Source organism: Convolutriloba macropyga, chromosome 7 (genome assembly GCF_964194025.1).
Source record: "Convolutriloba macropyga chromosome 7, txConMacr16.3, whole genome shotgun sequence".
NCBI lineage: Eukaryota > Metazoa > Xenacoelomorpha > Acoela > Convolutidae > Convolutriloba > Convolutriloba macropyga.
In genome coordinates, this window is record NC_134474.1 from 61,864,584 (window position 1) to 61,876,901 (window position 12,318).

The 12,318-nt window shown below is 36.4% G+C and overlaps 1 protein-coding gene across 1 annotated transcript; it reads left to right on the forward strand.

Annotated features, from left to right (window-relative positions):
- Positions 1-6,916: 6,916 nt before the first annotated feature.
- Positions 6,917-12,078, forward strand: LOC142342429 (aquaporin AQPAn.G-like). The gene is made up of 5 exons (XM_075393750.1): positions 6,917-7,007; positions 7,421-7,699; positions 10,336-10,487; positions 10,930-11,215; positions 11,599-12,078. The coding sequence occupies exons 1-5, from the start codon at positions 6,986-6,988 to the stop codon at positions 11,883-11,885; spliced, it is 1,026 nt and encodes a 341-aa protein (XP_075249865.1). The 5' UTR covers positions 6,917-6,985; the 3' UTR covers positions 11,886-12,078.
- Positions 12,079-12,318: the final 240 nt, after the last annotated feature.

Genomic DNA, 12,318 nt, shown 5'->3' on the forward strand with positions numbered 1-12,318 from the left:
AGAGGGGCTACTGCCAGGTAAACTAGCACAAAACATTATGGGGCTTTATCAACGGCATCAAAACATCAAACATGAAACAATTTACGGCAACAGTGTAGTATAACCAAAAGTCGAAAAGGTCAGGAACTTTACTAGCCGTAACTCCAGAACAAACTTAAGTCACACCCTAATAAACCACCCTACCCAGACAACAAAAGTGCATACTACAAAAATTAATAAAGCTACAACAAATTGCTAGCAAACCAGTGTGGTGAAAGTCACGAAACAAACCGGCCGTAACTCCAGAATGAACTTAAGTCACACCCTAGCAAGGAATGAGACTACACAACAAACCAGCATACTAGCAGAGAGAAATTTTACTACAGTAGAAACTCAACATACATCATACAACAGATAAACGGGGGATAGAAGGAAACAAAGTGACAAGGAAACAAAAGGACGGAAGCGGAAAATGAAACCAGATAACCTGCGGAAAACGGACGGTAGTGAAAAAATCGAAGAATGGGGAGAGCGAAACGTTTAGTAAAGCGCTATCTGAGAGAACCAACCACAAACTAACCCGTAACTCGTGAGTTAACTAAGTCACACCGCCAGTCAGCGGATAGACTCCCACAACAGCGCAAGACTAAGTGACATTCAGGTTATCAAAGGCTTGTGTGAGTTCCGCCTCCTCGAACGCATGACGGGTGCGAAGCGTTTTACGACGGCGCTTTGAAAGTTTCTTCGGTCGGGAGCGTGTTATCAAGGACCGGAGGTTGTTCTTATGAGCTAAGACTATAGTGAGTGTTTTCAGCTCAAGCGCAGGCCTTTGGTGTAATGCTCTGTCCTCTTTAAGTAAACTAAGATCTTTCTGTTTACGTTTAGACACAATGTCTTTCACTAAATGGATGGTAACTAGAGTACTACGCTTGAGCTGATTGTAGATATCAGGAGTTCCCTCTCTGGGGCAATACACTATAGCTTCTATGCGCTCCTGATACTTTTCAAGCACTTCAATAAGCTGCGAAGGTGTTAAAGGCTTATTGTTGTTACTGCGATGACGGGACAATGAATTGTTCACCACATCATGCCATATAACTAGCCTCTTTTTATCACGGAAGAAGTGACTCAATTGAAATTGCGCGGTTTTTCGGGCTTTCAAAGCGTTAGGATTAAAACTCAGACCCGGTAATGCGTAAATTCCTTTTTTATAATGGTCTTGTAACGCTTGATGCAAGGTTTTTATGGCGTGATGCAGTGAACTTGCAGCTAATATAAAAACCATATAATGTTTTTTTACAACATAATTGACTTGAGCTTTGCTCAAACTCCGAACCTTGATTTTAAAGGCACGATTTTCACGAGTTACCAAGAATAAGCGCTTATTTGAGGAAAAAAATCAGTTACCTGATCTTTTTTGTGAAGTTTGAAAAACTTGACCAAACTTGTTTTTACAACGTTTTAATCTATCTAAGTACTATACAAGTATGCTAAAATGATCGGATAGACTTCTTTCCCATTTTTTCCAATCTGGTCAATTTTTTCAAACTTTTTTCTTGCTTCGCGTGATTTTTTTTTCGTTTAAGACCTTACCCGTTCCAATAACTATTATTTAGCCCAATTTGGTCAATTCCAAAATTTTAACCAAAAATTTTAAAATTCGAGGTTTTTTCAAGGAAAAAATTATGGGGGTGGGTTATCGGTGACCGTTATTCAAAAAAAATCAGCTTTCTGGGGCAATGGGGGGCGCTAGATTTGCCGGATATATAATCAATTTAATGCATCAAAACCAAGTTTTTTTTTTGGTCGAGTCTTACAGTTTTTGAAGTTTGATTCCCGGGCATTGAATCTCTTGACATTCAAAGTATCCTTTTCGAGTGCAAATCTGAATTGCAGTAGAGGTTTTGGTGTGTAGCACGCACATTCTCAACTGTATTGGCCAGCCTCCTTTTGATCATCCATCAACAACAATTCATTTGAGAACATTCTGGGCTCTTCCCTTAACTGAGGAGGTCGACATTGATGAATTTGATCAACTAGAGAAAATATCGACAGGTGCTTCCTTTTGGTTCATCACAATTTAGCCTCACTCTTTAGTCGGATTGAGCAGAAACCGTCAAACTATCGATGGCTGCAACCACTTGTCCATGAACCACGCGATAGTGTTAACACTTGTGAAACGATCCCTTTTCCTTTTCTGCATTAACCGATGCTCGAATAAAAACTGGTAACACGTGGAGTAGAGATAAAGGCGAAATTGTGGAAACTGTAGATTGGGGTAAAGAAAGAGGCTGTTGCGAAATGTTCTTCAGAGATCTTCAGAGTAAAATGATCTTCAGAGAAAAGGCAAGAAGGACTTGTACGTGGTTAATCAGTTAAAATCACTCCCTCCATCTTTCTATTTGCATTCAATCACTCCCTCCATCTTTCTATTTGCATTCAATCTATTTTTCAAGAAAAAGAAATATATCGCAACGATTAGACTCACGGTGGCTCAGTAAGGAGCGGCACCAAAAATATAGCTGATAAAACTCAGTCTATCGGAACTTTTATTCAAGTTATAGCGCGTTATAAGCAACTTAACTGTGTAAGATCAACGTTCAAGGCAAAAGCATCGTTTACTTAGAGGCAAATCTAGCTTGATCTTTTTTAGCAGGTCTTAGTCCAGGTCACCGATTAAAACTAATCTGTTCAAAAAACCGAATTTGTTAGGCTAAGCGATCAGTTTTGAGCCATTTTGGAAGTTATTCTTAATGGGAAATCGGCCTTTGTATTTCTCAGAAATAATACGTATGTTGCATTTAGAACGGAAAATCTAAGCGAAAGTTTTGATATAATACGCACAAAAATTCTCTATCTAGTGATATAATTTATTCAATTCAATTTACTCGGTAACATTAAATCTTGATAAATTTTCCTCAAGATAATTCTAGATAAAAGGTTTTGCAGATGAGAATATATGTTCGCTCACTTCAAACTTGTTTGTGGAAACATATTGATTGATTGCTTGCATATTGGATTTTCAAGAATCCAATAGTTGTGCAATGTTTATGGTGATTCTGAAACGCTTACCACCAAATTTGAATAGTTTCAATTTTATATAGTCAACAAAACAAGTTCTTTAAATTTTGGATCACAATTGAAATGTTCCCTAAGGTTTCGACGGGAAACTTTTTCCAACAATTATTTTATATCTTAAAATTGATACAATTTGAATAAGATTTAGATAATTAAACAGTTATGGTTTTTCTTTCACTCAGTTGTGACAAGCGTTCAAGTCTTTTTAATAGCAGCACAGCGATAGCTGGGGATATTATTGGCCTTCTCTTGGTTTTTACATTTCAAAGAATTTGAATTGCATTGGGGCGCTGTCTTGAGATCTATTAAAACATTTTCATGATATTTAAATTCAAATTGCAGTGGTGATTTTGGTCTGGTAGAAACAGGAAGTGTAGCGAAAAAGCGAGTGGTTTTGCGGCATGAATTTTTTGCTATTTTTTTTTCAAGTAGAGTGAGAAAAGTGTTTGAACAAAAGGTAGCTTTCTCCATTGTGATTTTTTGTTCACTCGCAGCAATGTCTTCGGCGTATACTTTTTTTCGATTTTTTATAGTCTTTTAAATAGTTTTCCGAATCCATTCATAGTCCAATCTAGGTCTAGTTTTTTGTTTAGTCAATGAAAATTCTTTGAATTGTTGGTCAGGACTTGTCCTGCTGTTTTTTATTTCGTCGTCAAGATTATTGTTGAGACCATATGACGTCACAACCACTTCAAATATCTTTTTGTTCATTCGTTTATGCAATTTCAACTGAATTGCGTGCTTGACGTATTTTTCATTTCTAGCGTAGCGATTTTTGTTGTTCATTCGGGTGATGAAGTGTTTGGTCATACGTGACTTGCTTCAATCTCAAAAATGACTTCCTCTCTCTGAAATTGATTTTTCTTAAGTTTAATTCAAAGAGATAAGGTCAAGTAAATGTGTGTCACACTAATTGAAGGTTATTTGAGAGCACCTAAGAGAAGCAGCAATAAGTTATACAGATTCGTAATCAAAATATAACATCTCAGCATTGAATAAAGCTTTTGTTTTGAGACTGCAGATCTACGAAGCTATTGTGGCTATTTTCGGGCAATCTGACATCTACTATTTGAAAATGTCTGTAGTTTTTATGAGAATTTTCTATATATGTATCATCAAAATTTTCGAGATTTTTGCTCCAATGGGAACATCGATGATAAAATCGATTAACAGTGGAACAATGACAGACCCGTGCTTGGGCAAACAATAGATCACACTAATACTGATATTAAGAAAATTGATTAGCACTGAAAAACTTGAAACGATCTATTTGGCGTAGTATTTAGGAATAGTTTGCAGGTTCACAGATCTTTGATGTGCATGGAATTAAGGAAATTTGCTATTATTTTGTTCTTGTTTTCACTTTCCCTGAATATATGAAAAACTCTACGAGTTTTTAATGAACTAGGATATGTTTTATCTTCTGAATATCAATTAAAAGCAGCAGCTATGAACAGCACAACGAGATGTGAGCATGTTTTTAACATTTTTATCTGTATATCGTCAATACCCATGGAAAATTTATTTGCAGATAAATCTAATGTTTCAATGAGATTATCGGCCGGTTGCCTCTGAAAGAATATGGAATGATATTATAATCAGGCAAAGATGTATGTTTCTTATTGTTCCAGCATTTGTCCAAAATGGGGAATATATATGGCAGGCTGGCTTTTTTCTTTTTGTTCTGTAAAATTTTTATTTTTTGGCTGCGCATCGTAGAGATAAAAGAAATACATTTTTTAGACCGTAGAGGCTAGTTTTAATTTTTATTACAAAAGCTACAAAATTTAGTGCAAGTTGGACTAAAAGATGGAGTTAAAAAATGAAGGGAAAACGGTAATAGGAAAGGTTTTGGGGATGGGGTGGGGGTAGGGGCAAAGTTGAGAATATTAAATTCTAATAGTATAATTACTACAAAAGTTGTCATTAGTTAAGATAAGTATAATTATACTCGATTGTACCTATTTTGTTTAAAAAAACGAAATGTTCCTTAAAAAATTAAGTTCTCAAAAGACAAACTGGAAAAAAATTATATTTTTAAAAACTTTTTGCAAGCTCTTTGTCCTGCTATTATTCCCCTTTTAGGCTTTAGATTTTTGTACTTCTTTAAACTTTCAATTTAACCGAAAAAAAATTGATCTAAGGGAATCCAAAAAAACAGCCGATAAAAATTTTATGAAACAAAGAAAAAAGCTTTCTTTCCTTTTTCTTTGAAATATTAATTGAATTTTTAACACTGTGTGATTCCAAATAGTTAGTTTCTTTCAATGAAATCTTACGTTTTACTAGCAGAATTGCTAGTGTTTTGGAGATAAGTGATATTCTTTTTAGGAAATGCCTATCGTTCACATAATTTTCAGCAAGAGAAGCATTCTGAAATTGAATAAACGTCCTCTTGAAATAAAGAAAGTTAAATCTCAAAAGAACTTTAATATGTTAAAACAGCATCTGTTTTAGCTACTTCAAAATTTGTTTTGTTTAGCAGAATAGGGAACCCTTAGTTTTGATTCAACTTTTGTACTATAAATATAGAATTTTTTATTATAGCTGACTTGTTATTTTAAACCGACTGGTTATGAAAAGTATTTACTTGTAAATTCAGAAAAAATAAAACTAATTGCCAGCAGATTAAGGTCTAGAGATTATAAACTGAAAAATGGCTTGAACTCGAAACACAGGGCTTTTGGGGAATGATATACAGTCACAGTTTTGCAAATTTTTGATAGCATAAATTTGTTTTTACCCATTGTGCTTCAAATTTCATTCTTTTTTATCCCTTTGGAGAGTTTCTTCCGTTTATTTTGTCTTTCAACAATTGCGCGGCTGACAAAGAAGTTTTTTTTTAAAGCCATCAGTAACTCTTTCATTTTGTGGCTAACCATTGAAAAGTTTAAATGAAAAGGCTTTACACAGCAATGAGCATTAGGATGTTTTTTCCACGAACAGAAACGTAACGATTATTTTAATTATTTTTAATATCGTCAATTTTGACAGATGAGACAATTTGGGAGACGTAAGAATTATCTCCTTCACATTTGTCTTCTTTGATATTTAAAGTTTTCATTGTTTGCTATTTTCTTTGCAAATTTGCAGCATTATTTGCCATTTTTTATAAAAAATTTTCAGCCAGGCACTATATGCCCGTTTTTGCTTATTATCTTTATCGGCATCAGTTTTGTTTAACGTTTACGAATTTGGGCGAAAATGCCGAGAGATGATCTGTTTATACGTATATCAATTGTAGCTATATCGAAAGGAGTTGTCTTTTCGCGCCTTTTTGTGTATTATAGCATGAGACAATGTTAGGCAAATTTGAAGAAATCAGACCAAAACGGTGACCCAAAATAGCGTAAATTAACAGAAATTTCAAGCCTCGATAATAAAATATAATTTTTATTTCGGAAATAGTGTATAGATATACAACACATTCGAGAGGTCACAAAAATGCCGTTGCCTGTCCATAGGGTGGTGCCTCTATTAGGCTTGCAGAAAAAAGAAGTTACCTTAACGCTACTGATAAAATTACCAGAACTGTCCCGTCAACACTTCGTTTCCCTGTATGCAATTGTCTGTTAAGTGAAGTAGGATATCTACATAACTCCATGAAAAAGCTTATTCTGAATTGGTTATATCGGGGATTAATTAGAGTACGATTATTATAGATTAGCGGACTCGAACAATTTTCTTTCCCGCAGATGTAGTCGGGAGTCATTAATTTTTAATGTAATTAAAGTACGATAAGTACTCGAAGGTTTAGCATTTTAGAATAGTCCTCTATTAAATTTGGTCATTATTAAATGATCAAATTAATTTATATCAAAGAGTATTCTGTCTCATTCCTGGTTTGTTTTTCAGATTAGGCTATAGCACTGAATTACTCACTAAAAATGACACACAGACGCTGGTTAGAAGTCTGATAAAGTCTGAGATGGGAGAGTTCTTCGCTTACGGTAGCCATCTAACTTTTATTCCGCCTACAAAACCTGTTACTGTAAATTTCAGTCTGAAAAATAATTGAGGCGAGTCCTTTATAATTATCAAGATTTCTCATAATTTTCTGCTCTCTAGCATATCTTGTTTATGATTTGGCGATTTTCGATTCCTCGAGGAATTCTTTTTTCGTTCGTTCTTCTTGTTCAAAATTGTTTGATACGTTTTGTTTATTATCAGGGTATTTACATTTGTTTGATCCTGTTTGATCACGTAGCTTTATATCCGGTGACGATAACATATTATAGCTTGGTAATATGGAGTGTTGTTGCCTTATTAATATGCACCCGAAACTGTAGTTACCAACTCCGTCTCAGGAATCTGCATTCGTAACATGGCCACCGTAACTCTTCAATACCTCGCTCGTAACAAGCAAAGCAGAAGATCCTCCGCTGTCTCATGGCAGAGTTCCTGGGCTCTTTCTTCTTTGTCCTCTTCGGTTGTCTGGCAGTCGTGACCGAAGCACACCAATCAGCACCCACAGGGTACCTGTCCAGTTCGCTGGTGTGGGGACTTCTGGTTGCGGCTCTGTACGTGATGATAGGACCCACGAGTGGGTGTCACTTGAATCCTTGCATCACGATGGCCTTTGTGATACTGAAGAGGTTCCCGCTACTGGAGGCGTTTTTGTTCATCCTCGCCCAAACTGCTGGTAAGGAAATTTGGGTAGGTCATCATTTGATGCATATTAGCCCTGTTTGTCTATTGATTTCTCCCGCAAGTATAGATTCCTTGCGTACTCTTGACTAGTTCGGTTTGAAATTATTTGAAATGGGTAAATTGAGAATTTTATGCGTCAAATTTGTTTTATGGAGACCTTTTAGACCGTATTTGTTACAAAACCTGCATTTCGTCATTGGGGATTGTTACAAAATTTTAAAATTGACAAAGTCAAAAAAATTGATGATAATGTTCAACTTTTAACTTTGATATAAAGTAAACGGAGAATTCGCAGTGAAATATAGAGACTGATCATCAACTATTTATGATAATCTACAGTATGCGTAGGAAACAAGATCAATTTTATGCAGAAACAGTTTGAATCCTTCAGCTATCGAATAGTATAAACGCAAAGCTGATAACTGAGTATATTATCGGCCTTCTCTTGGTTTTTCACGACTCGTAGAGTATTAGTATCCTACAGGATTTTTTAGTTGAAGCAAATTTGTACATGACTAGAAATTCGAATTCTTTCTTTTCGAACATTGATTTCTGTTTTAGAACATTTACATCTGTTTTCGAACAATGAACTTTATCCGTCGATTAGTTTGTAAGTTTTTTTCTTTGCATTCCTGATTTCGATAAGCTAAATTTAGAGATTACATTGTACGACTTTTCGATTAGGATCCGTATTTCTACCTGGTATGGTTCTTCTTTTCTTCGGTATTTTTGGTGCGACCATATGGCGTCACGATCACTTCAAATCTGCCTGTTGTTGATTCATTCATGCCATTTTGACTGAATTGCGTGCGTTACGATATTTTCACTCTTAGTTGCGCGGGTTTTTCTCATTTGCTTGATCGAATTTTGGTCAAGCCTGACTCACCTAACTCTCAGAAACGACTTTCCTCACTTTCGAAATCACTTTTCCTTACTTTAATTCAAAGCGATAAGGCCGGCTGGGTGCATGTCACCTTAATTGAAGATATTTTGAGAGCAGCTAATATAAGCAGCAATAATTTACACAGATTTCGAAATGCAACATCTCAGCCATTAATAAAAAAAAATCTTTGTTTTTATTTTTCTATTATCTTCTTGAAACTGCAGATCTATGAAGTAATTGCAGCTACTTTCTGGCAATCTGCGAGCTATGGCTGAATTTCGGCTCAATTAAAGAGCAAGATCAAATAAAAGTTCTTGCACTTTTTGAAGTATAAATCCGTAATTAAAAATTTGGAGCTGGTAAAAACTTTGTTCAATAATTTATTGATAATTACCGCTGCGAAGCGATTGATGTCTGATACTGTTATTTACCTATTTTTTTCGAAATGCAGGGAATTAATTGTATGACTTCTCTTTCTTTTATTGAAAGATTTGTTCAGCTTGTCGACAGATAAAGTAATAAGGATAAACTGATAAAGTCAGCGGTTTTAAACAGGTCCGTTTGAAAGTAAGCCCGAAGTGTAATGAAAATGCTTTGATGGTGTAAATGTAAAGCTATTATGGCAGTTATTGATTATGTTGAAGCCATAATTTGATTACATAATTCGTTTGCATATTAATTGCAATTTACCTGCCTACATAATGAGGTGTTGAAGACTACACCTAAGTTTTAGATAATTTATATTTTTCTGGTTTCTTCTGCTTTGCTCATTGTTCAAACATGTGACGGTTTGCTGTCTACTGGTTTTGAAGATATCGAGCAGTTACATGAATTGAGCTTCATTCAATTTTTCATGCAAGTTGGATTTCTTGGCTGCTACGCTCCGAAGGGGTAGATTGAGCGTGTTATTGTGTTTTATTTGGCTTACAACTGCAGGTGTTGTAGATATTGAGAGCAAAAACTTAATTTTCTTGTAAATCTCATTTATTTTTCAAAAAGTTATTTGTTTGTATGTAAGTTTTGACTGGTGATTATCGATATTTATTGCACTAGAGGTAGGGTTCTTATATTTTCTTTTTAATATAGCCTAATTATTTGTTCGGAGGTAGTCATTTGTTTGGGGCGTAATGGCTTTTGCCATATCTTGGAGTGTTTTAGGAGCTGTCGCGCTGTGAGTTTGAGTGTTCGTCTTCTGCATCAATTTTGTTGCCAACGCCTGCAAACAGCAATTTTTCAGTGACAGCAATTTCTAACTGCAGACTAAGGTGTTTGCGCATGATATGTGTTGTTCTTGGTATAATTTTTTGGTTGATCGCACAAAAATTGACTTCTACACTTACTCGACCAATCTGAATTGAGAATATAATCTCTAATCGAAGGTCTTAAAGTAATTAGTATAGAGAAATGCATTATTTCTGAAAATTGACATGAAAATAAGGATTATTAGAAATCAATCAAAATTTGAATTTTTGGATCTTTTCCGTTTGTGCCCCCCGTACGTTTTGCGCCCCCCCCCCCCCCCCATTTACAGAGCACGTGTCATTACGTAGTAATTCATGTAAAAATATGGCACGTGCGTCTGGGGTGTGCAAATAATATGCGCCCACTAATTTGGGGGGGGGGGGGGCACAAACGTAAAAAATCCGAATTTTTTCATAGCGCATCTTTGGTCTTTCGTTGTCGTTCGTTCATCTTATGACTCTGTTATAAAAAGCATTTCCAAGAAGTTTCTTGATTGTGTTTAGGGGGCGTTGCAGGAGCGGCAGTACTGTATGGTCTGTGCTACCCCGACTGGTCTAAGGTGGGTGAATTGGGGGTGTTAAGAGTGGGAGAAGGAGTCAAGTGGTACCAAGCTATTGTCATGGAAAGCACCCTCTCCACATTCTACTCAATGCAGGTGTGAATTGGAGGGAATTTTGACTAACTTGAAATGTTATCTAGAACTAAGGCAAGCTTTAATTGAAAACGTGTCAATCGTGTTTTACGTTTCTTATTAAAATCCGCTCATTATCAACAAGCTCATTTTCAATTTTCTATTTTCTGACTTTTTGTCTGTACTCCCATAAAGGTACTTGTAGCTTATACGTATGTAAAATTATATTAAGATTATAAAACTCAAATTATTCAGTAAAAGTCTTGTGTATAAATGTGTAGCTTTTAAGATCTGTTATGAAAATTGAAGTTTTTTTGCACAACTGTTGATATGAAAATTGAATTAACAAAGTTGATATAGAAGTTGAATGATTTCCACATAATATGCATACGAGTATTCCGCTGCACGTCCTCAATATGTTCCTGTTTCGTCACAGCTGACTTAATCAACTCTTACATTCTTGCAGGTCTTCAACTCATTCCAACCGGACAGAGCCTCAAACCAATTCCAGTTGGGAGCTACTCTTGAGATCTCAATAGTGTACACCGCTCTCACAATTGCTGCTGCCACTTTCTCAGGCTGTGCCTTGAACCCTATCCGGGCATTGGGACCAGCAATTGTTAGCCAAGACTTCAAGGATCACTATGTACACTGGATTGGACCCATAGTGGGAACGCTGGTGGGTATGGGGCTTCACGCGCTCTTTTTCAAACAGGCTCTTACACCAGAGGAGACTGAACCGAATGAAAAAGGTTTGTCGTTAGTGAGGCATGTGTCGTTCTACGATTCTTGTACGCAAGTTAAAGAACGAACTGTGCGGGAATTCTTACTGCTTAGCCCCTGATAAAGCTCCTGGAAAATTTGTCACTCGTTATCTAATCATTGGCAGCGTTTTCATCTTTACAATGTGTCTCAGAAATGTGAACAGAACATGTCAGTGATCACAGAACTGATTATCATGATCATAGAACTTGATCGTGCTTATCATGTCAGTAATATTGTTATCTAAATTTTCAACGTGGGATCTTTAAAAAAAGTCATTCATATGAAGCAAAGGACTTATGGCAAGCCAAATCAAAACTGCTCAATTAGGATAAGCGTTGGGATCTGAATGTAATAGAATGATTTTACGCAGGGAACAAAGATACAAAAACAAAGGAGGCGGATGACAGCGAGTTAATAGACAGTGATAAAGATCATGTCAACCGGAAATTGGCAGCTAATCAACTGAGTAGGGAGACCAGTCCTGTAATAGTTGTTGGGGCTGCAAAAGAAGATAGTCTTCATCCTTCTGTTCTGGGTCCGGGACAAGAGGGCGATGATTATGTTTCACGTGTTGTATCCTTTGACGATGATCCTTCTGAGCAGACTATTGTGAAAGCGGATATTGATGCGTTGAGCCGCAACGCGGTTGTCGATTGAGCTTAATTTCTGATGATTGCAGCCTGTTCAGGAACTGTTTCATTTTCCTCTTGTGAACAGAATCATTGTTTTTTTATGATCATGTGGGAACCAACTAATGCGCTTCTTGTATTAATATTGGCTATTATAGCCTTAGAAGAGGTGGGACTAAGGGACTAGCCATTGAAATTAGGGGTCGTTCCCATTATAGCCCCCCAGCTCAGTGGTCAGATAACCTATAGCCCCCCCCCCCAATCATGGTAATCATACCATAATGGGGGGGGGGGTTATAATTTCATGGGCGGGGGGGGGGGGCTATAATGGGAAAGACCAAAAATAGTGCATATCTCTATAGAGGTGTAAAATGTTAAATATGAAGTGGGAATACATCAAAGAGGGGAATTGGTTGGAGAAGGACACAGTTCCCTATCAGATGATGATGCCGCGGAAGCAT

Coding starts and splice junctions, on each gene's coding strand:
- LOC142342429 (XM_075393750.1), top strand. CDS start 6,986: ATGGGAGAGTTCTTCGCTTACG. Junction 7,008..7,420: donor GGGAGAGTTCTTCGCTTACG/GTAGCCATCTAA, acceptor GCTCGTAACAAG/CAAAGCAGAAGATCCTCCGC. Junction 11,216..11,598: donor GACTGAACCGAATGAAAAAG/GTTTGTCGTTAG, acceptor GATTTTACGCAG/GGAACAAAGATACAAAAACA.